This window comes from Onychomys torridus, chromosome X (genome assembly GCF_903995425.1).
Source record: "Onychomys torridus chromosome X, mOncTor1.1, whole genome shotgun sequence".
Lineage (NCBI taxonomy): Eukaryota > Metazoa > Chordata > Mammalia > Rodentia > Cricetidae > Onychomys > Onychomys torridus.
This window is the reverse complement of record NC_050466.1, coordinates 125925417-125951646: the sequence shown is the minus strand read 5'-3', so window position 1 is coordinate 125951646 and position 26230 is coordinate 125925417. Positions and strand designations below refer to the sequence as shown.

At 38.8% G+C, this 26230-nt stretch overlaps 1 protein-coding gene across 5 annotated transcripts in view; it reads left to right on the top strand.

The window, feature by feature from the left end:
- The window catches only part of Dcx (doublecortin), a 77358-nt gene extending 66669 nt beyond the window's left edge, over nt 1–10689 (top strand). For all 5 annotated transcript variants that reach the window (XM_036174896.1, XM_036174895.1, XM_036174894.1 and 2 more), the window contains exon 7: nt 6036–10689. In XM_036174896.1, the coding sequence (XP_036030789.1) occupies nt 6036–6092 (57 nt within the window). In that variant the 3' untranslated portion in view covers nt 6093–10689. The remainder of the gene's footprint in view (nt 1–6035) is intronic.
- Nucleotides 10690–26230: the final 15541 nt, after the last annotated feature.

Here is a 26230-nt window from a genome sequence, read left to right as displayed (position 1 = left end):
CTTTACAGTCAGTTTTTGGTTATTTGCTAAGTAGCTAAATTTGTTAATATATACATTACAAGATAGAAACAACCTGTCTCCACTGTTTCAGTGTCATGAAGATCCTTCTAAAACTACATTGCTTCTTATTATACTTTCACCCTATGCCTTTCTGCAACTACCTTTCTGGGAAGTGTGCTTTCCACCAGCACTTTCCATTGACCTTTCCAGATGCAGTTTGGGCATTTTCTCTGCACACTTGTAACCCAGTTCATTAGGTTGAGGACTCATTATTTGTAAATCCTTCAGGTGAGTTTTGGCATTATCAAATTTGTTTCTCCTGGTTGGACTTGTAGACACTTGTGACTTTTTTATTGTTTCACACAGTCTGTAAACAACTTTAGTCACTGAACAACTAGACAAAGCTCATGAGTAGCAGCATTGTCAGATCTGGTACTGTTATTTTCTCTGTAGAATTCTCAGTGTATTGTATTCTTAAGATTAATTTTTCTTAAGACAAAAAACAAACACAGGTTAATAAATTATACCATATTTTTCTACTTAAACTTTCAAATTAAATATACATTTAGATTCTGATATAATATTACTTTAAAAACATTTTCTACCTCATCAAACTTAAAGATGAATTGTAATAATAAAGTCCCTGTATTCTTTTTATGCACATTTATCAGTAATTTCTGTTTTGTTCAAATTACCTTGTTTCCTGTGCTCTCTTTTTATTTCTGTTCATGTATAAGAACACATATAACCTTTACTTTTTGCCATTTTTTCTGAGTCATTTGAGATTAAGTTGCAAGTACTTGCCCTATTACTCTGAAAAAATCCAATGTATTTCCTTAGGACAACAATGGTTTATAACCATGGCACAATTTTCAACATCATGAAATTTAATCAAAAAAGACATAAAACTGTTATAGTTTGTATTCAAATTTTATCAATTGCCTCAGTGACATATTTTTCTGCTCCAGAATCTTATCTAGGATCAAATATTACATTTATCTGGCTGTATTTTTTTTTGATCTGGAAAGGTTCCTGAGATTTTATCTTTCAGTACAGTACATTCTAGAAATGAAGATGTACATCCCTTTCTGTGAATCTTATCAGGAAACAATGACTTCACATTTACATGGTCAAAGATGGAGATTGAGCTGATTTTTTTGGAATAAGCTAAAAGTTGGTTGTGACCTTGATTTAGTCCGTCCAAATCTTAGGTCCGAGCTTTGCATCTGTCCTTTCACTCTGCTTGCTACCTGAGCCTTAGAATCACCAATCTCCCTGGGCAGTGGCCAGAGCAGATCTCATGTGAACTTCTGTCCAAGTGGACCTGAAAAGTGTGAGTCATGGTGGAGACAGGAAGCAGGTGGCCAAGGCAATCTCTTTCCTCCTATGCAATTGGAAACAATCTTGAAGTCTTAGCATCCCCTTGGTAACTTTTGATTGCTGTGCTGGGGCTCTAAGCTGTAATCAGATGCTTGGCTTCTCTTAGGCAGCTCATAGAGAATCCTCTTTAATGCAGCTGCAATGGGGTTAGCCAAAGTCCGCATACTCAAGTGCTGCAGTATGGACACACAGTACATCTTAAGGTAGTTAATGAGAACAACATTTCATTTTATATTTCTATACTGCTTTAACCTTTCACAAGCCATGTTCCTGCTTATCCTTGAAATATCCCTGTGAAAGAGAAAGGACAGATAGATAAGCCTTCCCATTTTACAGATGAGGGCAAAAGTTAAGAGATTAATGACAGCCTCAGTATGATGTAACAAATATTTATTGAAGACTGCTTTTGGAGGTAATAACTGGTAAAAGATGTTTAAAAATACAGAAACAAATAAAAACTCCTTGATTTAATTAAAATGATTTTCAGATTAGTGATTTCACCCACAGTACTAAACTTGAAGAATTTTCTGCAAAATGGCAATGAAAATATATCTGACATAGTACCTGAACATATAACTAACACCATTTAAATATACACTTACTTCTATCTGCACATTTCTTTTTCCATCCTAGCAGTGGTCAGAAAGACAGTTTGATGAACAAAGTAGGGGCCTGATCCTGATATCACAGGCACAATTAACTTAAATATATGTGGCTTTAGATAATAGAAGGGAAACACAAAACAGGGTGGGAAGGACATTTGGTGGGGACCCAAGGAAGGTGGGAACTGGCAAAGACTTCAGACAGGTGATGGTTAACTGGGATCTTGGAGGCTAGATAAGCTTTGAAAGGGCTGATGAGGCAGCACACAAGCTTTCAAAGATCAGTAAGAGCAATGCTATCCCATCAAGAAAGCACAGGGTGTGTTGGAAAAATAGTAGGCTTAACTAGAAGCTAGGTTTCCCCAAAGTCCATCCTGATTTCTTTTGGACTATAAGCTCCTTGGACCAAAGACCAACTTTTTGTTTTCTCTAATGCGCTAGTATTGCCAGCACAGCTGTATTTGTTACAAACATTTTGTTCTGTAGATCTCCAAGGGACTAGGCAAATGAATTTCAGGTGCAAATTATTTGTATTGTTAAACAATATGTGTGTTTCTGTATTTCTACATATCAATCAACAAACACAGAATGCTGAGGTAATTACTTTTCCTGAACATTGTTCTTCCCTTACAACCCCCCCCCCCAGGCTTTGAATATCAAATGAATTAATAGAGGTATGGAAGCAGTTCATACCTAGTTTATTCCTATGGATTCTCTCCATGGCCTAAATCTTTACTCTTTCTAAGTCACAGCAATTGCAAGTAGAGTTTTCACAGTTCTACCCCTTAGCCTCTCCTCATTTCTTTGGAGGTAAAGTCTGCAACAATAATCTAGTATAATTATTTCCACCAACCAAGCAAACGATTATAATTAGATAACACTTACATATAAAAGATAAAGCTAGCTAAAACCAATCAACAATGTCAGACAATATGCATTTAACACAAAACCGAGAACTGAATACTGAGCAAAAGAGACAAGACAGAAAGGAGTGAGATACCTGATATAATTCCTATTTACCAGTAATTACTTTAAATATTAGTAGATTAAATAGTAATAGATCAATCACGGGCTCAAATTAAAAACCTGTGATTTCCAGAATAGTTTTTTTGAAGGCATGACCCATCTTTATGCTGTCTGAAACAGAAGCAATATAGATGGGAAGTTATAAATATGCTGTGAGTAGAAACACAGGAAAAAGCTATGAAGGAAATAGGAAGACATAGATCAAAACATGTAAAGTAGCAGATAAATTGGGTGAATAACATACAGATCTAACATACAAAGTATACTGTAACTAAAAGCTATGGTGGCAATCTAAATATTAGAAAACTATTAAACTTAAAGCAAATTTGTTATTAGGGGAAAATAAAATTTCTGATGGTGAAAGGAAGGGCCAATGCTTCCAGAAATTGTATTTATAAATACATGTAGTCCCCTTAAGAACATTACACCAGTATATGTGAAACAGAATCTGATGAAATTAAGATAGGTAACCCAACTGAACATTTCAATAGCTCAAATTGAATAATGAATATAATCATGAGATCGAAGGCCAATAAGTAAGTCCTTAGGGTCTTGGGAAGGACTACAAGATCTTTCTTTGTCCTAGTTCTAAAATCTTATGAACTATGAGCTCAGTAACTGCATTTTGTTTTCTTCAATTGTGTTAAAAGGCAAGACATGAGATGAATACTGAAAGGCAGAGATATTTCTAAGGAAATACATAAAGCCTGTGAATAATTTAAAGGCCATTGGATACTTTTACCCCATCGAAGCCCTGGGCTTCAGCATTCAGCTCAACATTCAATTGTTTAATTGCTATCTTAATACAATCTAGATTAATACCAGCTTTATTTAAATTCTGTCTAAAATTTTTGCCACAGGGTAGCACCATTTCTTTCCCCCCTCTTTTGGCCTCTTATAAACATACAAATTATGTCTTTATACACAAAATGTCCATCAACACATTTTTGTAATTACCAGATCGTACAGTTGTCATTTGAAATAAACCAGACACAGAAAGAAAACTATTGCATGATCTCACTTATGTGTGGAATTTTTTTAAAGAAAAAAAATCAAACACCTAGAGATGGAGAATAGAACAGAGATTACCAGAAGGACTAGATGGGTGGAGAAAATGGGACGTACAAATCATCAGATATAACATAATAGACAAGCTATATGAACAAATATACAAATCTAATCTACAAAGTGGCTGAATTTAATAAAACTACTATGAAGGAAGTTTATTTAGTTACCCTTCTTATACAAGAAAAGAACTATATGATTCCATAGATATTTGCTTCTCTAGTTTAACTACTTTTATTATTTATATGTATCCCATAACCTTATGTTGTAAAAGTCAAATATATATGATAAAATATAAATACATTTTCAATCAACATTAAAAGAAAAGAATTATAAAATCTTGTGTACACAGTCTCTGGAATGTATTTTCAAAGTTGCCCTATTGATTTTTTTATTAATGTGGGTCTGAATTATTATTATAGCCCCTTGAGTGACTCTCTTTAATATTTGTTGTAGGACAAGTATGCCAGTGGTGAACTCTGTATTCATGTTTGGTTGGGGATGTCTGTATTTATTTCTTATAGTAAAAATTTGGATTCGATAGGATTTTCTAAAATGTTTAGATCCAGTAAGATTTTGTTGCTGATGGTCTGTGTGAATGCTGGGTCATGATTTCAACAATCTATCAGGTGCTTGATGACTGTACTAAAGCCTTTACTTGCTGCTTGAAAGGGGCTTCAGAGTCATCTGGGGCTGACAGATTAGGACCATCCTGGGTTTTTACTGAGCATGCACTCAGTCACCAACATGTAGCTGGCCACTTGAATTCCCAGGAATATATGTTAGAGAGTTTCAAAGTTCTCCATGGACTGCTAATTTTTACAGCTTTTTCTCATAGGGTTTTTAGACATTTTATTTACCCCAATTTTTACCCCTGGACACATGCACACTTTATGGAAAGCCATTATTTTTGAGACAGGGTGTCACAATGTTGCCCTGGCTACCTGGCATCTGCTGTAAAGATCAGGCAGCTCCCAAACTCAGGAATATCTGCCTACCTCTGTCTCTCAAGTGCTGGGGTTAAAGGCATGCAACATGACACCAAGCCTCGCTCTGAAATAATTTTTAAACAATTGTATCGATTAATGCTTCTTGAAAATGCTGACTGCAGCAAGTGTTCTATCTGAATCAAATGAAATAAAGGAGAACTCTGTGAGAAGGATTTTCCAGAAGGCTCCTACTCAGGTCAAGATGACAATTCTTTGGAAATAAGACATTGCTGATTCTCTCAACACAACTGTGTTACTCAGTGGCTCTTAGGTTGCAGTTCTGATGAATAGTGGAGGTTGCTAGTTTTCAAAGATACTGTGGAGTTTGGCAGAGGGAAAATGAAAACAGAGCAAGCCAGGAAACCAAAAATCTTAGTAGTCTTATTTAAACTCAGCCATTTTTCTTGAATAAATGCTTCTTGTTTTGTTATAAGCCTTTCATTCATTTCCAGAGTTCTGAAAATGTTGTTTTTGAGAGTGTTATAATATTTATGAAGGATCAAGATTTCAGAGCCCCACGACACACTTGTGTGAGTCTGCATCTCAAAGATGCTTTTGTCTGTGAGCAATTTTCACCGTAGGCATGGGCTTGAGAACTAAATCCAGTTAGAGATTCAGTTCTACTGTCCATTACTTTGCTTCAGTCCAATTTTATAAGGGGTTTTTGTACTTCTGTTGCTTCCTCCACATTGTAATTCTTACACACACACACACACACACACACACACACACACATCCATAATCAAATGAGAACATACCAACCTGCAAGGACATTAACTTTTAGAGGAAGTTGAGTAAGGAACATATTGATGTAACACAGGGCTACCTCTTCCTACACTTTTAAAGCTCCTTGTAGATGTATTAATCATTTTAAAGTAAAAACTAGAAAATACTATTTCAAACAACTAAAACCACTTCAAATCTCAAGGTACTGAGTACAGGAGAGTTAACTTTGTGTCTTCTCTTCTTACAGGACTTGTACCTGCCGCTGTCATTGGATGACTCTGATTCACTTGGCGATTCCATGTGAAAGATGATAGGCTATAAAAAAACCTATCACTAAAGCAGAATGCTTTCGCTCAAGTGACCAACAAGGCTATTGGTGCTTAAACATTTTTGTTGTTGTTGTTGTTGTTGTTGTTATTTTTCAAAACACTCTGTAGTACATAGGGTTTATTTTCTTGTGACTTCTCCTCTGGGCCACTAATTCACAATTACCAATTATGAGAAATAGATTGATAACCATCCTTTTGAGTGACTTTCCAGAACTGCCAAATGTGCTAGTCCATGACCTTTCTACTGAATGCTTAGGGGCCTTTGTATTTTCCCCACTCAATTTGTTCAGATAGTAGTCTTTCTTACGTGGAAGGCTGTTTACATACATATCACTTAAAATGTTTGTGTGTGGGGGAAACATTCATATGCAGATCTGGATGTGAAAAACCTAAGTGTCCCTTGCCTCTGTATCTTCAAAATGCTGGAGGATGTCAGGAGGGTGGCAAGTCAGATCCTTGGCTTGGCTCTCTGCTCTTAATTGAGCCTCCAGTGTATTGTCTAGCACTAATCCTGTCTGTCAAGGAGGAGAAACACCAGCTACTTATAATGTGACACCATGTACTTAGGGCTATTGTATAGGGCTAGCTGAAGGAGATGAGGCAGAATTGGGTGGAAAACTGCCCACATTTCAGTAGGATTTATAAAGCACAGTGGATTCCTGGTCAACTCCTCTATTGGGGACATTTGGAATCAATTGATGAGTTTGGGCAAGTGATGTCACATATATGGTTCCTCCAGGAGGCTTTCCAACAAAGTTAGTACATGAATAGTATGGTATCCATCTAGCTCTGTTCTATTGAATGCCTTGTAAACAACCAACCCTACAAACACTGTGAGATTTTGTTTTCAGGTCTGACACCTTTTGGTCGCTTTTTATAGCAAGAAACCATATCCTTTTTATAAAAACTCAAGTCTGTATTTCAGGAGCAAAACTCTTCAGGCTCCTTTTTTATAAACTGGTGATTTTTTCCTTTGTCTAAAAAACACAAGCAGAAAATTTACCAAAAAAATGCAGAAGAATACTGTAGTTTAGAAACCACGCTCTCACTGCCAAACAGAAAACTCCAGGAGAAAACACAATGACTAGAGGCCAATTCAATAGAATCAGTCTTTTGATACCTTTTTAACAGTTACACTTACAGTAATAATTTCAACGTGGACCAGACATCCTAATTATATTTTAAATGAAATGTTATGGCATATTTTAAGTAACTCTTTTTTATCGATAATCCTAATATTTCATACTGAAGATACAGAGACGTTTCACGTGTCTTTAACATTAGAAAGGATTTCTCTTTATTAAGGATTAATCACTTGAAATAACTCTCAGTCTTTGAGGTTTATAACACTGATTTTTGTCTGTAATCATAGCCCATAATAGCCAAGACAACTAAATTTAGGTGAAAGCCATGCATGCCAAGTCTGTGTTTGATTTTAATAGATAGGGAGATTTCCTTTATTTCTTTGTAATTGTTTGTTCAGGTAGTTTGAAAGATGCATCGTTCAAAGCCACGATGTTTGGCTTCTGAATGATATGCAGTAGTCCCTCCATTCTAAATAGAATGAGTGTGAGGTTCGTGTGTGTGTGTGTGTGTGTGTGTGTGTGTGTGTGTGTGTGTGTGTGTCTAGGCTGCTTCATAATTAAGAAATACTGCAGGACAACTCAACATGGATTGATGGTGACTCGGTGGCATTGCTGATGTGCAGGGGAAAATAGGATGGAAGGGTAGTTAGAGAGCCCCTTGATAATCTTCAGATGTCCTTCATTACAAGATTACAAGAAACATTGTTTTTTTGTTGGTTCAGGAGAATTGAGATGATGGGAGTTCTGGTTTCTGGTTAAACTGGCCATTGAAGAACCAAAAATGATGAGGTTCTGCTCTTGCCCTTTCTTTATTTGTATACCCACATGAAATGATTAAGAAGCCCATTTGACTTAGCCCCCATTTCATTCTAGAAGCTCAGTGTGTTCTTAGTGCCTCCCAGAACATTTGAGTTAATTAGGGCAAATTCATTATTGGGGATGGATAGAAATTATGGTGGGAGGTCTATTTTTAATCTCTGGGCCAGGTCCTCCAACACACTCTATGTCGGTCTTTCAGCAAATCGCTTCTAGTGCCCTGTCTGTATTTAAGATGAGAACATGAATATCCAGACAGCTTAATGACCTACTAGCAGAGAAAATTCAAAGTTCCTCATGCCCAGTCTTCTCAGTAGTTCTCTATGTATTTTCTTACTTGTGGCATATACGCTACTAGAAAATACTATGGACATATTTTCTTTAGAATGTTCTTGGAACAGACATTCTTCTATAACAATAGTGCCCTTTCTGTCCATCTTTGAACTAACTACGAGGAAACCTTTTACAAATATTTTTCATTTATAGGCAGGCACATATACATGTAAGAACACATTTTGTTTTTACAGCTACTTCATGTGGCAGGGCTTGGTATAGTTCAAAGCTCAAATCTCCAATAACTTCATTTAAAATTGGCTCATATTCAAGTAAATTTTTTTTTCAGAACTGACTGGGCTCATATATCTCCCTTACTTCATGTCCAGTTTTATCACTTTAGACCCATTGTGTTGAGTATGCACGGTCAGCAAGCATTTGCCACTACTTTCCATAATGTCTCCCTTTTTATTACACACACACACACACACACACACACACACACACACACACTCCATGTTGCTTGTTCCTACCTCCTGACTTTTCTTCCCTGCAGAAATAGAAATCGGGGCAAAAAGGGAAATGTGTATATAGGGGCTGGGTTGACAACTAACTTCATAAGTAGTGGTAATTAGAATTAGTGAGAGAAAAGCTTTTTTTCTCATAACTGTTTTGGAAAGGATAGCCATTAGCATGACTGCTGTGTGTCCTTATGGACTTAGTATTAGCCTAGAATGAATCATAGCATTTTCTAGCTGGAAGGAAGCTGAAGATCACATCATCTGCTCCAAACTCTTCATTTTCTTAAGGCCAAGAAGCAGAAAAAGAAGTAATTTCACCCCAAGGTCGCACAGTTGCCTGTTGGCAGTGTTGGGATTAGAACCTACACCTCTTGGCTCTTATTCCAGGGTCTTTTCCAACTAGCCAGTATTGTCTTCTGTGAGGCTCCTGAAAATTCTTTCCCAGGGTCGTGTTGCCTCCTGGATCCATATGCTACTTTGTTGATCTCAGCAAAAAAGCCACTCAGCAACCTAATCTGGTCCTTTCTCTTCACATTTTTATTGTTTCATCCTCATGGGTTGCAGGTAGCCCCAAAGAGAGGGAGGCATTGAGGACCAGAGGGTTGATGCCCCACCTTCCAAATTACCCCCCCATCTCCTGCTCTGTCCAAGTAGAATGGAAAATGACTACTTTTTTTCCTTATCAGTTTCCTTCAATGTCATTTCACACTCATTATTTCTCCCAGGATAAGGGAGTTGTTTCTTGTTTCCAAAACAGAGAAAATAAGAAATGTAGAGCAATAGCTTTGTTTATTCTGATTTTCTGAGATGACTTTTTTTTTCATTTTAAAAACTAGCCCCACTAGCATTTCTACTAACAACGATTTCTTTAAAATATGATAATTGTAATTGTCCTCAGTCTCAATGTCCCCATAGCCATGCTGCTCTGATGAAAACAATATTCAAGTATAAACAAGTAGTTTTGTCACTAAATTGTCCCCTGAATACCACTAAATATTGGTTCTTTGTACTTGTACCAAAATAGCACACAGTAATCTTATACATTATATTATATTCTAGCTCTTTGTGTAGCCTATTTATGTGGTTTTCCACAACAGAAATTAGGACAACATGATCTGTACGTGTGGGTTTCTTTACAGCAAGGCTCTTTGGGAAGTAATTAAAATTAATTGAGCTCTAAAAGACTTCTTAACTGGATTTACCCAAGTTCAGGAACTCTTTTCTCCTCCTCTCCAGTTGGGAGTGACCAAGGAATCCTAAAGTGGGTGTATAGCTTCTATGTCCTGGATACTTCTTAGAATCATCCAGCCCAAGTTTTAGGCAAGTAACACAGTGCTTGTTTTGTATAAAATTGTGTGTGCATCCCCAGTCTCTTCAATATTCTAGGTAGAGGTTTCACCATTCCCTTTCACATTTGCTTCCACATGGGTTTCCCTTTTAGAAAACAAAGAAGTAATACAAACCTTTTGGATGGGAGAAGTAGCATGCCCATGTGTCCTTAATGAGCTTCTGCAATGATGAGAATATTTCAAGAGACTAGGCTGCCTAAGGAACAACTGTGTTAAGAGACTTTTCTAGCAGAAGCTCCATGACAACGTAGCTTCACTGACTTTCTTCACTATGGAAATAAAAGGTACTGGCTATTTCTCTTTTCTTTCTTTTTTTAAACTGGTGACTGGAGCTTGTTCTTGTCAACAGAAGTCACTTGGATCTTTATCTAGGCCTCTTTTATATATCGCCTTCACTATATTAAGAGGTTTAGCTTCTAGGTTCAAACTGGTTTCCTGTGAGGGTCGTGGTTGGGATTTGAGAGATGGCTAAGCATTTTAGAGCACTGGCTACTCTTCCAGAGGACCCAGGTTAAATTCCCAGCACCCACATGGCAGCTCACAACTGTCTATAACTCCAGTTCCAGGGGATCAGACATGCATGCATGCAGGAAGAACACCAATGCACATAGAACATTTTTTTTTAAAGTCAGGGTGTCTTGGAGCTCATATAGGGGTGTAGGAGAGTCCATAGTCCTATGGTTTAGATTTCAAGCCATGAGAGAATAAAGGCTGAGTATTGACCTGGTTATTTAAAATATGTCAGAGGTCACCTAAGACCTCATTTGTAACAACAGAAAATGCTAAGGCTCCTGGATTTCTTTCCTAGTCTGGAATTTAGAAGCTGCCATGTTTCTGCATCTGCCCTACTGAAAACACACATGTAGTACCACTCACTGTTCTGGGAATCATGCAGATTTCCTCTTCTTTAAAAGTATGGCCACCTGGAGCAAGGAGAGGTCACTGACTTTTCGTGCTTCCTTTTTGGTTAGCGAGGCATCTCCCTTGGGGACAAAATGGAGTTTCCTTAGCCATCACACCAAAGGCTTTATTTATTCTTTCCATCTAGCCTCTTAGTATTGCTTTGCGTATGTCCTCTTTAAGGATCGATGCAGAGATCACACTTTGGCCAAGCTGCTGTGAGATTGGCTATCGAAGTGTTTCTTGGTTTACTGCTGTCAAAATCTTCTGGAATTAGAGATGGTTTTTCCCCCATCTTGGGTATTTGGAGCTAGGGTAGTAGAGAATTCTCATGGAAAAGTAAGGCACTGTCCTGCTTTGGGTTAGAAGGGCTGGTGAGTTGGAAAAGGTCAAATAGAACACAGAAGTCAGAAAAGAAAATCTCATAAACGAAAGCAAAGACCTGAAAGCATTGGAGTTTCTCATTTCTGGACAATAACTTAAGGAAATAAGTGGCTTTTTGTCATTCTATTTGCTATTTCCTTTCCCCATCTAGCTGCCTCAGTTTAAACTCTGCTATCAATCTCTCATTCCATAGTGAAAAAACACCTATTCATTGACTTACACAGTCTTTCCCCTTTTGGAATCCTTTGCTTCTTCCCTGCCTCACCACTGGGTATATGCCTCTTCTTAACTTGTAAGTTTTGCCTTGGGATTGAAGAGAAATTGTTTTCAGTCTCAAACATTTCAGGTCCTACCCTATTAAGCCACAAGTAGGTTGGTGGAAATCAATATGATTCTGGCCCTTTCTTCTTTTCTGTTTTAGTCTCAGCAGATCTTTTTGAGCATCATTCTTACAGCTCATGGATGTTAGGTCCTTACCTTCTAAGCAAGCATTGTACAGAACACTTTGTGCTTCTTTTTTAGTCTGCCATTTCGTGCAACAGTGTAGTGTGCTCAGATAAATAAAGCTGAACAGGAAAAAAATCCACCCATCCATTCAAATTGGCTAGATAGTCTTAGTTGATTTCATTTAATTTGCTCATAGTTTTAAATAGCTGCAAAATAATATCACGAGAGACCACAGGTTCCTGTCGTTTGGTTAGGTTGAATGGGGAGGGGAAGCAGGAACAATTTGTTCAAACTTTTACCACTACTCATTAAGCTCTCTGTTATAACATTATAATCTGTTTCTGCTTGTTGAATTGTTTAAACTAAACTGGTAGGCAATTGAGTTTAATTTAAGTCAAAAGAGTATTTAACAAATCCAGACTACAGAAGAAACTACTTAGTTGAAATGCATATGTCCTTCTGATGCTAGATTTACCTAAACATTTTCCTTTTAACACCAACTGTTCATGATCCATCACAGGCTTTCCTTGTGTGAGTAATTAGTGGGCTTAAGAAGCCTGCTAATTAATTCAACAGAGTGCACAACCCCTGGGACTGTCACTGCTTGGCAATAACATATTCATTGCCCAATTTTCAGTGACTTTTCTTTATAAATTCTCTTAAAGAGGTTTGAGAAAGTAAGAGGTTACAATAAAATACATGCAGTGTTTGGTAGTGTATTATATTGCAGCATTAAGCCAACAACCCCTTATGACTTGTACACATCTAATGCATGGTTTGAGACTGGAGTTTGCATTTTTCATGTGCAGTAAATTATTTTAAAAATGTTTTTGGTCACCTTTTTGTGCCATTAAACTTGTACAGAAAATGCTTTTATGGCCATTTTCAAAGGGAGAAAGTTTAAATGGAAAGAGCGCACCCTTTCTGCCCTATAGCTGTAGTTAGACTTGAGTAACCGTAGCAGAACGGCTGTAATTGGTGGTTGTAGTGTTAGAGGTGTTAGCTTGCTAGTGACTACCTTTGCAGATTAAATGCATGGTCTTGTACATCCCATTTCTTAAATAACTCATTTTAACCTCTGAAAAGAATATATTATCCTATGTGGCCCTCTTCCCTCTCTCCATCCCCTGCTCCCAGGTATCTTACAATTCACTGTAAATAACTGATTTAGGGGCCAAGGATTCTTGCCAAGTAAACTCAGCAAAGAGCAAATAAACCAAGATGGGGGGAAAGGGTTGACAAGAATTTTACAACAATTTATCAGAAGTTATTGACCATTTCTCAAGGAATGGCATGGTGATCAAAGACTCACATCTCTTTTACATAAAAATCAGGAAAATTGGGAGTGTCTTTGACTGCCAGATTACATTACAGAATTGAATTAATTCTTGGAATCACACAACCCACAGATGTCCCTGATACCTGCGTTAGTTTTGAAGTATCTGGAGACATCAGACCAATAATTATTGGGGAAGAAGAAAAGCAAAACAGAGACATAAAACAGATATATAGGGGTTTCAGCTATCCCTCAGTCAGCAAAGGCAAGGACATGATGTGTTTAGATGTATTGCTATCTTTTTCCCTGGTAACACAGCACACTCTTGGACTGTGGTGATGCAAAGGCAGTGTTTCAAGAAGACACTCTCTTTTTGGTTTACTGGTCTCTCTTGGACTGGCATTGTTAGGCAAGGCCCATGTAAGCTGGTTAGAGCAGACCCTTTATATCTCCTGTGACTGTTAATCTCCCCCACCATAATTTGATGAGGGCTCTTTGGTTTGAGGACTTCAAGGTTGCCTAGGGAAGTTCCCCATGTGTGTGAGGTGTTGTGAACTGTGAACACTGTGCATATGCAGTGTTCAATGCTGGGCAGCCAAAGAGCTGTTCTTGCAATCTTTTTTGGCTCTCAAGCTCTGTTCTCCATCACATTCTCATTTCTGTGTACATTTGCAAGATGTGTGTAATGTCATTTTCCAAAAATAAAATTTGATTTCAATATTTCTGGCTGACATTCTCTTTTTTCAATCATCGAACCAATGATCATGTAACCACAAAATGTCCGAGCTGGAAGGAAAGTTAGACATTAGATTGTTCAACCCCTTAATTTTATAGATGAGGAAGCTGAGAATCAATGTATGATGGAAATACCATAATTAACAGCACAGCATATAAGGTCTTGGATCTCTCTAGTTGAGCAGGAATCAAATCTCTTTTGGTATATAAAATATTTTGGCTAAGGTATGTCTGTGTCACCAAATAAGAGGCAATTTCTCTTACTGTGCTTTCAGACGGTGCAGAAAGACTTCACAGTTTTTGAGAATACCTTTACTGTTCACCAGAAGGTTACTGGCACAGCCACTCTGGGGGAAGGAACACATAGATGTTGAATTCATAAATATTGGATTCATCCTTGGGCATAAATTATGAACTTCTTACACCAGATCTTAACTAGGCTTGGGAAGAAGTTGATGATAAGTGTGAGAAAATAGCACACAGAGAATAGGCTGAGATCTCAGGATCACTTTGATCAACACAATTCTGCAGCTAACCATAAATTGTCTGCCTAGTCTTTGTGGAAGAAACTTCCCTAGGCACTCTCTAGGACTGAGAGGATTAGGAATTCCTCCTCAAGTAGTATTTAATGAGTGCCATGAATAGCAATCTGGTGGAGACAAAGTAGAGCAAGATGGAACTTTTTAGTATTCCTTATTCAAATAAAAGGTGTAGACTTACTATGTCTCTTTAAATAAAAATTTCTTTAGAAGTGCATTTGTCTCTGGTGGAAAGAGAAAAATCAGTTAAGTACTGTGTTTCAGAGAAGCAATGTACTCAATTTAAAGGACTATATTTAGTTTTGAAACCATATCCTTTTCATATTTTAAGTACTGAAAATGTCCTTTTTGCAAAACGTGGGTAGGGAAGTAAATAGGTATTTGTTTTCAATATCCCAATCAAATAAAATTTAAGGGCTTCAAGTCAAGTCTCTTTTCTTTTTAATTCTAGTCTGTGGAAAATACTGCTTTAGCCTAAAAGAATGGAGAATTGTAGAAATGGGTGTGGTTGAGTTCTAAAAGTCAGGTATTTGGTATCTAAAGGGAGTTTTTTCTAAGGCCACCCAATCTCATCCCATCTGCGCCCTCATTTTTCATCATCTCCTCTGCCTCATACTGAGGAGCTGCTCACCAGCACTACCTAAGAGGCGTGAGGGTGATGCTCAGCCTTAGGCCCCTCTCTACAGAGACTGAATCAGGAGCTCTGAGAACAGAACCCAGTGATTCTGGGTGAACTAGTCCTACAAGACCTCCCTCATTTGGCACCCCCTGCTCTGGTGAATTCCACTTCCTCTTCTCTAAGATGTAGCTAGAATGTATGATCCCATGAGCCATTTGGGTTGAATGTTGGCATCTCTACCTAAAAATCAGATGAAAGAGACTTATTTCTCAGAAAATTTCTATAGTCATAGTTTTTTAAAGAGAAATATGGTTTGTAAAATTCAAGATAAAACTTACATAAATAAAGAATAGTTCTTCTAGCTGTTGCAAGGAGTCAAGATGGGGACCTGAGCTGAAGACCAGAGCTGTGGTAGGCTAGTGGTGATTAGAGAACTGTGGATGTAGAAGTGTCAGAAATTGGTGAGCCAATTGGAATGTGGAAGAAATGGGAAACAGAGAGGAAAAAGCGAAAGCCTAGGCTTGATCAATTCATCCTGAATCCTCCCTTTTCGCTGAGTCTCCTCTGTTCTGGACAGCTCAGTAGTCTCTCACATACCTCCTCCCCTGACTTCAGCCCTGGCGCTTCAATGCTCATTCACACTCCACTCTTGCTGACACAGTCTGTCCTTCTTTCCTTGCCTAGAAAAATCCCCTCTGAATGCCCTTCCACATTTCTCCACCTGTCTAAATGTCACACGTAGCCAAAACCTACCAGCAACGGAACTTAAGGCATATTTATAAGAAAAACAAACCCAAACATGGAGAATAACTGCCAAAATTCTATCCTGAACTTTCCAGGGCAGGCCTGTTCTTATGTAATTTTCCTCCTTTTCCAAATAAAGGTGATTTGTTAAACATATAACTAAATGTGATTTTGTTTTTATACATTTCTAAAAAAGAATTTCCATAAATACACTCGCAAATTGGAAAACATCCTTGTCAGGCCACACATGTGCACTGAGAGCTTGCAAAGCAGTATTCCTTTAGGGGAGAGGTTTCCTTGTCAAGTGTCTATATTCCTCCATCTCTGTGATGTACACTATGACACTAAGAAAGTCTTTCAGGTGATTTGATTATATCAAACCCGACCGCTGGAAGGAGACAGCCTTGAGTAAGAAAGTGATTTCTCCTTGAAACATATAGGCTGTTGACTTTCTTCAGTCAAGAAGAGTTGGCTTAAATTGTTGTAATCCTTTCTTTTAACTGCCTGGGTACCCCTGAATAGTTCTAAGAATCCTCTGATGGACCGAGAGAAGGGTGAGTCCTACATTTCTGAATTAAGGGCCATGACCTCCCCTATTCTGAAATGAACCAATGTGTATAGAATTGCATACTGTCAAAGGTGGACAGGGCTTTATAAACCATTTGTCCAATGTTTTCTTAAGTTTCTTGGGGGAAAATTACACGGAGAAGTTATTACAAAGACCAGTTCCAGGATCCCGTCTCAATCCAACTTCATTAGATTATCCAGAAGGCTGGGAAGCTGTAGAGTGCACAAGAGCTTCAGTGGATATTTCAGCTATGAATTGTATGGCAAGGACTTCCTAAACTTTGCTGTGGATAGTATTACCTGAACATCTTGTGAAAATGTAAAGCCTGATTTAGATATTATGGGGAAATCGGGTTCTGCAATTCTCATGAGCTACTCATTAATTTTCTAAGCTTCTAGTCCATAGACTGCACTTTCAGTAGCAAAATACTAAGATCAAGACACATTTTGTTTAGAAAAGGAATAAATGGAGGCCTAAGGAATAAAAATAATATATTCATGTTCAAACACAGAGGCAGAGATGTCCAGCACTGAGGACTCCTGACTCCTGAACCAGTGCTCTTTCCTTATGACCAGGCTGCCCATCATCAACAGGCCTGAAAAGCAGCCTGGCTGAAATGGCACTGTTTCCAATCAAAGGCTAATTGGGAAAATGATGTTTCCTGAAAGAGAAGCAGCCCTGGCTTGTCTCAGTAATGAGTGGGTACACTGGCAGGAAAAAGACAAAGGGGAAGGACAGAATTTATGGCTCACTTTAATTGAAGAAATGAGCCCAAGTCTCCTTACAAGGAGCTGGGGGTGGGGGACAGGGAGGAATTATGGTTATACAATGTCCTCCTACATCATCTAGGGGAGGGAGAAACACACACACACACACACACACACACACACATCCCAAAGCCTTGTGGAAGTTCTGTGATGGAGGTGCTTCAAGAAGCTGAGAGGCCCCAGAAGAGGGTGACGAAGGCTGGTAGATATAAGCTTTAGTATAATGAAACATTAATGATGAAAAATGAGCTAAGAATTACTCTGACTAGAATAAATCTTTACTTTAATGGTTCCCTTCAAACACAGGCTTCACTCAGGAGGTGAAACTTGAGCTGAGGCTTAAATAAGTTGAAGTGTGTTAGGAAAAGGGTGAGGTGGAACATGTCTGACAGAAACACTCTTATGGGCACAGACACAGAGGTCTGATCGATTTCTAACATGTTTGGAGATCAGAAAGTGGGGTCAGCCAGGCTGAGATACGCAGTGCAGGAGGGGGTGAGTAGTTGGAAACCATGTTGGAAAGGTCAACTGGGAAATCATTCCCATGAAAAATATGCAGAAAAAAAATGCCAGCCCTAATGTTAGGCTCTAGAGGGTATAAAAACATGGTCATGCACAGCATAGAATTCCAAATATTTCTAAACAGACATTAACCGTGGTACATTGGGTCAAGTGCTGTGATACAATGAATCACAACATGGCAGATGAGTCACATAGGATACCTGATCTACCTGGTTAGGACTAGGAGAGCCTTTTCAAAAAAAAAAAAAAAAAAACAGCTAACCAACCAACCAAACAAAACAACCAAAAACTGTGTGAGGCCTGTAAGCCAAATTAAAAAGTTTGGATTTATCCATTGAAAAGCACTCCGGGAGTCATTAAAGAATTCTAAGTAGGAGAATGAGATGAACAGATAAAAGTGTAGTTCAAAATCACTCCTGCTGCTGCCATTTGGAGACTGGGCCTGGGGGACATGGAAACATGAGGCAAGAAGAAGTTAATTGGGGGCTGATGTCATGATTTGAATGATACATTATTGCAGCTTAGACAAGAGTAGTAGTATAGACCAAAAGGAGGTGAAGCAGAGGTTTTGAGGAGGAAGCAAGCATCAACAAAATTTGGGAGAGGACTAGGGAGGAAAATTTTACATTCTGATTAGAGGACGTGGATCATGACGGGAGGAACTCTGAGCCATGCAGAGCTGAAAGACTTGGACATTTGGGGGGCTTCCTGCTGGCCAGAGGCAGGTTTTCACAGAATACAGTCTGTGGGCACTCCAGGAACAGAGATGGGGGCTGGTGCTGGGCTCTGTCAAAGTGAAACCCAATCTCAGCTGCTCCTGCTGTATTACAGCTATGCTGGACAAGTGGGCAGGGCTACCAATTTCGTGTGTGTGTGTGTGTGTGTGTGTGTGTGTGTGTGTGTGTGTGTGTGTGTGTCCTTTTCTGCTCAGCCAGTGCAGTGACTCACATCTCTCATGCCCTATCCAGAACAAAACAAGCTTCATCAAAACTCAGCAACATAGGTGAGATTTTTCTCATGCTTACACATGGGAAACAGGCTCAGAGAAGTGGAGTGGTCTGTTTGATAGTCACATAGCCAAGGAAATGACAATTGAATGACCTTTCCATTAGATTGTGATCATCTTGGATAATGTTAATGATAAACCACATCTGCAATAAATCATAGCCTATGATTGCCATTAAATCAGAGTTTAGAATCTTCTCTAACTGGAATGACAAAGAGGTTACAAGTTGATTTGAGGCTGCCATCTCCATTATGCGTTGTCACCAGCAAGGTAGACAGCATGGGAAAAACAACAACAACAACAACAAAAGATGTGGGTGTTACAGGACAATGATACTAAACAGGAGGCCTCTTCTCTCAAGAAACCTAAAACTAATAGGAAAAGACAAAGAAATGCTCCCAAAAGCTTACCACAAGGTTCATCTCTAAGATGGCTGGAACACAAACATATTGAGCTAAAAGGAGTTTGAAGAAATCATTTAATTAGACCTTTGGCTTGTGAGTCTCATACTTGCTGGGTTAATTTTCCATTTTAACACATTTTCTTTGTCTTAAAAATATCTGCTGGGAGGATGCTGAAGAGATAGCTTTATGGTTTTGGGTACTTGCTCTTTTTCCAGAAGACCTGGGACTAGTTCCTAACCACCATGGTGGCACACAACTGCCTGTAACTCCAGCTTCTGGGGATATGATACCCATTTCTGACATCTGCCAGCACCCACACACATGTGTACACAGTACAAACACACAGACATACACATAAATAAAAATAAGAATCTTTTATAAGAAAATTTAAAATGTCAGTTGGTGTTCTTAGCACAAAAAGATAATTATTATGTAAGGAAATTAATATTTAGTTTGATTTTGCCACTTCATATTATATATATATTTTAAAACATCATTTTGTACATCACACACATACACACACAACTCAAAGAAAAGATTCCAATTTTCATTGTATGTGCATTTTCTCTCCAGAAACCTCAGCTCCTCTCTATCCTAAAATTTCTTCATTGTTCCTTCTAAGTCTCCTCCAAAATCTTCTTCAGGCTATAGGAAGGATGGAGAAGACTCTGCAATCAGCCTTCTTCATATCGCCCTGTCTGCTTAGGCTACAGAGTCTCGTCTCCCTTGATTATGCCCAGTGGTTATTCTTAGTCTATTTTGTGTGTGTTCATGGAATGAGCTTGTTCAGACATACTAGATGAATGCTGTCAATGAACAGGGGAAAGGTGTGGACAGCTTGTTCCAGCTCTGTAAGTTATAAGGAGCTCTGTGCTTGTCCAGCAATAGCATAACTTTGTAGACTTGAGGCAAGCCTGTGCTTCCTCTGAAATGTTCTTTCACTGCAGGCACAAAAACACAGTAAACCGCGATCCAAAAAAAAAAAAAACCTGTCCATCCGTGAATGGAGCTTTGTAAGCAGGTTAATGTATAACACTTTAGAAAGCTGGGGAGAGAGTATGTTTACTTTTCCAACAGGAACCACATCAGGGGTGTCAGATGCCAATAATCCCAGGATTCTGTGGTCATATGCTTTGAATCTGCAGCCAAACTTTGGCATCCAGAGGAGAGGCTAGTGATTTCCAGCCTCTTCACCACCAAGGATCTTTTTATTATTTTTCCCCTGTGAGCCCCACATTTGGAAAGATTTGTATCTGGTAAAGCTACACTTATTATGGAATAATTCATTTTCCCAACGTTTTACTCCCTCAGCTTCTAATCCATATGAGATAACCACACAGAGCTAATACAATTTCAGTCAAAAGCAAAGAAACACGATATCTTACTTAGCCCTTCGTGGCTTTGTCTTGGCTGAGTATATGATTCCTATTAGATTTCCTTAACACTGAGAAACAGCTCGAGGGTAGTACTTACTACATTCAGAGATCCCAGATTGAGGGCTGACAGCACAAAGTGACAGCAAATTAAAAGGATGACTATCAGCTTACAAAACCCCAAAGCTCATAAACTACATGGACAACTGACTCAGTTGAGATCGCCCTGCTTCATTTCCCTAATGTTTCAGTATCTTGACTTCTTTTTCCTATGTGAACAACATGGTGTCAAAGAGAACGCCCCAAGGAAAAATACCACGGGTTGATCAGGCATATATGAAACTGGTTCCTACTGCTACAGGAAGAGCCTCATAGGTGAGGATCTGCCTCACGCCCAGACTGGACCCTCCCCAGATCTTAGACATCTACCCTCTAGATCAAGGAAAAGTCAGAAGTTGTCTAGAAGATCATCTAAGACTAACATCTTCTACCACACCAAATACAAAAGAGCACACATCTGTTTCTGCCTATGCTGCAATCATTAGCAGCTTCTTGAGGCCAGGGACCTTGTCTGAGTTTTCTCTGTATCTGTATACAACCAATGAGGACAGTGCCGTGTTTGGTATCAACACAATCTAGTGGAATGAACCACAGTGACTTCTAGGCAAGATGAATAACTCAGTTACTAGGAATAGAAGCTAGATTGTGAACTTTGTAAAAAAAAAGAATGTCTTATCCATTTCTGTTTTTCCAGGCTTTGACACACAGTGACCACTCAATAAACCCTTGAATGAATGAATGAATGAATGAATGAATGAATGAATGAATGAATGGTGCAGTCCATTACTGAAGAGCTGGAGAACAGTTATTGTAGGAACATAGGTTAAGAATGACAGAGAGGAGATCTTTTTCACCATTTCTTTTTATCAGTTGTCACCCAGTCCTGCTCTGTTCATAGCTACTAACTAGTCACCACATCCTCTTCTGTGAGACTCAACAGAACTCCTTTTTTTTGCCCTCGACTTCATCACTCCCCCACATTACCATTGTTTGCCTACATAAACCCACAGGCACTAGCTTGATAACAATAACATGGCTCTAAATGTTGGCATGACATTGTGGAAAGGTTGTTGATCCTTGCTCTAAAAGCAGCTCAGAAAGGACTGAAAATGAAGGCAGCCTAGACATGTCTCTCTCTCTGTGGTGTCACTGGGTGTAATTTAAGCAGAGACATTCTTGCAGTTGTTACACCCAGGCAAGTGTGGGGAATGAAACAGTTGTCTGTGACTGATTTAAACTGTGGTTTTTGACAACTGTGCCCCTGATTGAAGTGTCCCATCTGTTAATTTTAGTGTCCAAGGGAGTTGTGAAATGATCTCCAGCAGCAGCAGGATCAGTTCTGTGGGGTCTTTGACAGCACGGAAAGATTTTCTTTTCCCAAATCAAATTGGGCATTTTCTCTACATAGAAGTGCCAATTGATCAAGATAGTTCTTTCTGGCAGGATCCCTGAATGAGGGGACCAGGTGGGCAAAATATGGAGTGGTGGTAAAGGGAGTAGAGTAGGGGAGAAACCTTTTCAAATTGTTCATGGATAAGGAAGGCTATCCTTATGTGAAGGTCACCAAAAGGTCCCCCTTCTCAGATTTCCACCCCTACCCTCATGCTCTCCGTGTCCTCACCACCCCCACCTCTAAACCTCAAGTCTCCTGTCAGCTCCCGCTTCCAGCAAAGATGTCACATGCTCCCATTTCAGATTTCAGTGTTATTATGACATGAGCAACCATTACCATTTACTGAGGCTTCGTCTCTTGCTTGGGATTGGTAAAGTGAGAAAAAAAGATGATGTCGTTTGGGTAGAAGAAGGAAAGGGACAAGTGCTGGGAGGAAAAGGTGCTTCCTACAGAAGGTTATTTTGAAGAAATATCTGGCCAGTGACAAGAAGTAAGGGCTCTGTGTATAGAAGGGCAGAATGGAGCTAGAGAATTAAGAAGAGGTGAGGGCAATAAGTAGAGATGAAGGAATCCAAGGTACAAATTTTGCCTTGGGTGGATCTTGCTTACTATGTCTATTCCAGAGTAACTTATCAGAAACATTTAGATTCTATGATCCCCCCACCCCCACCAAGTGGCAGGATTTCCAGATGTCCAGACAACAAATCTATGGCTGTCTTTACAGTTATATTTGGCCAAACAGGCTCCTGTCTCCACATACCAACTTGCAGAACTCATATAATAAACTCAATCCACATTTAGGTTCTCCTGTTGGATCTCCCATTGCTTGCCAGCATGGACTCTGAAACCCACCCCAAACAATATCACATTTCCTCATGAATTCAATCCTTAAGCTGTACAGATCTCCTCTCCATGTGCCTCATGTGCCTTATTTTTCTCAAAGGCCCGATCATTCTTCCAGTTCCAGCTCAAGACTCAAAAAAAGGGGAATTTCAGGCCTGTTGATGATGGGCAGCCTGGTCATAAGGAAAGTAAGGAAGCTTTAGGTAAAGGATCACACTAATCTCAGAAGCACTTATCCTAGGGGTGTTTATGCTCCAATGGATGGGATGTCTCAGGAATTAGAGCTTCTAGAGAGATACACATAGAATGTGTGAAAGAAGGAGAAAGTTTGCTTTGAAGGCCTAGATATCCCAAAGTTGGCCCAGATAACAGTAGTAGCATGACAGAAGTAACTAGGCCCTGCCATGAGAAAAACCGAGTTCGAAGTCTAGTTCTGCCTCTAGGAGATCTAGCTTATTGAGGGGACAACTAAGCTAGACAACACTGAAGAGACCCATTGTCTGTGATAGATGTGCAATTTCAGTAAGCTTAATCAAAACTGCTAAGGGAGAGTTTGCTTCCTATGTTTGGAGTATCAGATCAGTTGGCAGAGGGTGCTGCCGTTTTCCCAGTGGTTCTCAGTAGTCTAAAGATACCATCACATTTGTACTCTTTCATCTTTGTTTCACCTTAAGGAAGTCAAGTTGAGCTAGAGCTCAGAGTGGGAGCTGGAACACAGTGTATACTGCAAAACAGATAGCAAGTCTGCACCCTCTAGGCTCTGGTTTATTCATTATGTGCTAAGTGTCCTGTGTTTTACTATCTTCTCCAACTCTCATCCTCTGCCTGCTTTCCCTCCAGCTGTGTGCTACTGTTCTTTTTTAATTTAGCCTAAACACTTAATTCTACTAGGAAGTGAGTTGTGAAAGAATGAGAATATTACATTTCTGTTTGGTTTTTTTTTTTCATTGCTCCCAAGCAAAACAGACACAATCTGGGAGCTAAGAATGATCATCCCATTTCTGTTTTCTATGTCTTCTTGGGGATCAGGAAGAAATTTCATGTGTGTTAGGATTATTCCTCCAATCTTAAGCAGTGAAGCTACAAAGATGAATGCGACATAGTCACTGCCTTCCAATGAAGGCAAAAATCTAAAAAAGTTCTGGAATGAGTGCTACACCTTTGAGGCAGTTGACCAGTTGATCAGGGTAGAGAAGGAGCACATGGGAAACTCACAGCAAAGTAAAAGGCATACTTAAATGCTGAGGTAATTCAGTGCACATAATAGGCCTGTACAAAGAAATAAAATTCTACCCTATATGTTAGTAATGATGAGTTGAAAATTTCTATCTTTACTCTGGGTGGTGATGGTGCACACCTTTAATCCCAGCACTCAGGAGGCAGAGCCAGGCAGATCTCTGTGAGTTCGAGGTCAGCCTGGTCTACAGAGTGAGATCCAGGACAACCACCAAAACTACACAGAGAAACCTTGTCATGAAAAAAAAATAAAAGAAAAATTCTGTCTTTAAAGAATACTGTTGGGGTGGTGAGATGACTCAGTAGGTAAGGAAACTTCCCATCAATCTTGAAGACCTGAGTTTAATCCCTGGGACTTACATGGTAGAAGAAGAGAATTGATCTCTACACATAAGTTGTCCTTTGTTTTTGCGTGTCTTGTCATGACACTATGCCTCACCAAATAAATAAATAAAATTAAAAAAAATTAAGCCTAAATGGAGCTCAGTGGTTAAGGATGATCACTACTCTTGCAACAGATCTGAGTAGTTTCCAGCAAACATGTCTAATGATTTGCAACCACCTGTAGCTCTAATTCCAGAGGATCCAACATCCCCTTCTGAACTCCTCAGGAACTGAACTCACATATACATACCCTGACACAGACACATACATATTCATTTAATTAAAAAATAATAAAAACAAACCATTAGAAATAAAAAAGGAATGTTTTTGATTCTTGAAGACAGGAACTGTGCCTGTATCTCCAAGATCCAGAAGGTTCTTAGATCATGAATGTTTGAAAGGGCGACTAAAGTACTGTCCTAGAAAACATGGATGTCTGAACAGATTTGTCTTTAGTTCATGACTTCTATGACTCCTAGTTATGAGAAGTTTAATTTTGGTTTATATTGGCGTGGATTTCTCTTCTTTTCTTTTTTCTCTTCTTTTCTTTTCTATCATGTTTTGTGATTTTTAGTAATATGGGGTAAATGTAGGAGCTTGTCTCTACATTTGAATATTTCTTTCCATTTGGTGGATTTTTGGGGAGGATTGGAAGATATGACCACGATGGAAGAAGTATGTCATTTCAAAAGAATTTTGAACACAGTCTTTCTGCTTCCTATTTGTGGTTAAAATGTGAGCTCTTACTGCTACTCTAGGCACCTATCACCCACTACCTCCACACACTATGGACTCTAACTGCCTCTCAATTTGTTTATTTGGTGTGTTGGCTTAGTCATTGTGTTTAGTTATAGCAATAGAAAGGTAACTAATATACAAGCCTAGTACCTTGTGCACACCAGACTCACAATCTAGTGCTAAGCTACTGCCCCACTCTCTCCTTAGGTTTATTCTGTTTGCAGTTCAGTTAGCTCCTTGAAATTATAAATAAATATATATTATAATATATTATAAATTTAAGTTTTGAAAACTTGAAAAATATATAATTATTTCTTCACATATATTTTGAGCCCAATTCTTTTTACCTTTTCCTTCTAAAATCCCTGCTGTTCAAATTCTAGCACCTTTATTATTTATTATTTATATATCCCAGAGTCCCAAATCTATGTTCCCACTGTGTAGTGTTCTCTCTCTCTCTCTCTCTCTCTCTCTCTCTCTCTCTCTCTCTGTTTTTTTTTTTTTTTTTTTTTTACAGAGATTCACTATGTAGCCAAGGCTGCCTGGAACTCCATATGTAGCTAAGGCTAGTATGAAATGTGTGACTCTCCTGAATTAGTTTGGCGTATAGGGCATGGCAATATTAGGAGGTGTGGCCTTGTTGGAGTAGGTGTGGTCTTGTTGGAGGAAGTGTGTCACTGTGGGAACTGGTTTTGAGGTCTCATATGCTCAAGGTATGCCCAGTGTTGGACACAGTTTACTTCCTGTTGCCTGTGATCAAGATGTAGAACTCCCAGCTCCTCCAGCACCATGTCTGCATGCTGCTTTGTTTCCCACCATGATGATAATGGACTAAACCTTTGAAACTGTAAGCCAGCCCCAGTTAAAAGTTTTTCTGTATAAGAGTTACTGTGGTCATGGTGTCTCTTCACAGCAATAGAAATCATAACTAAGATACCACATATGACTATTTTTCCTCACAGGATATATTTATTGGTCAGTTTTCAACTTCACTGGTTCTATAATTTGTTTCTTAGTTCTACTGTCATATTAACTCTCTCCTTCTCTCTCTCTCTAGTTACTCTAGTTTTCTTTTTGTTCATTTACATTTTCTGTTTCTTTCCTAAGATTTTTCATTTTTAAAAATATTTT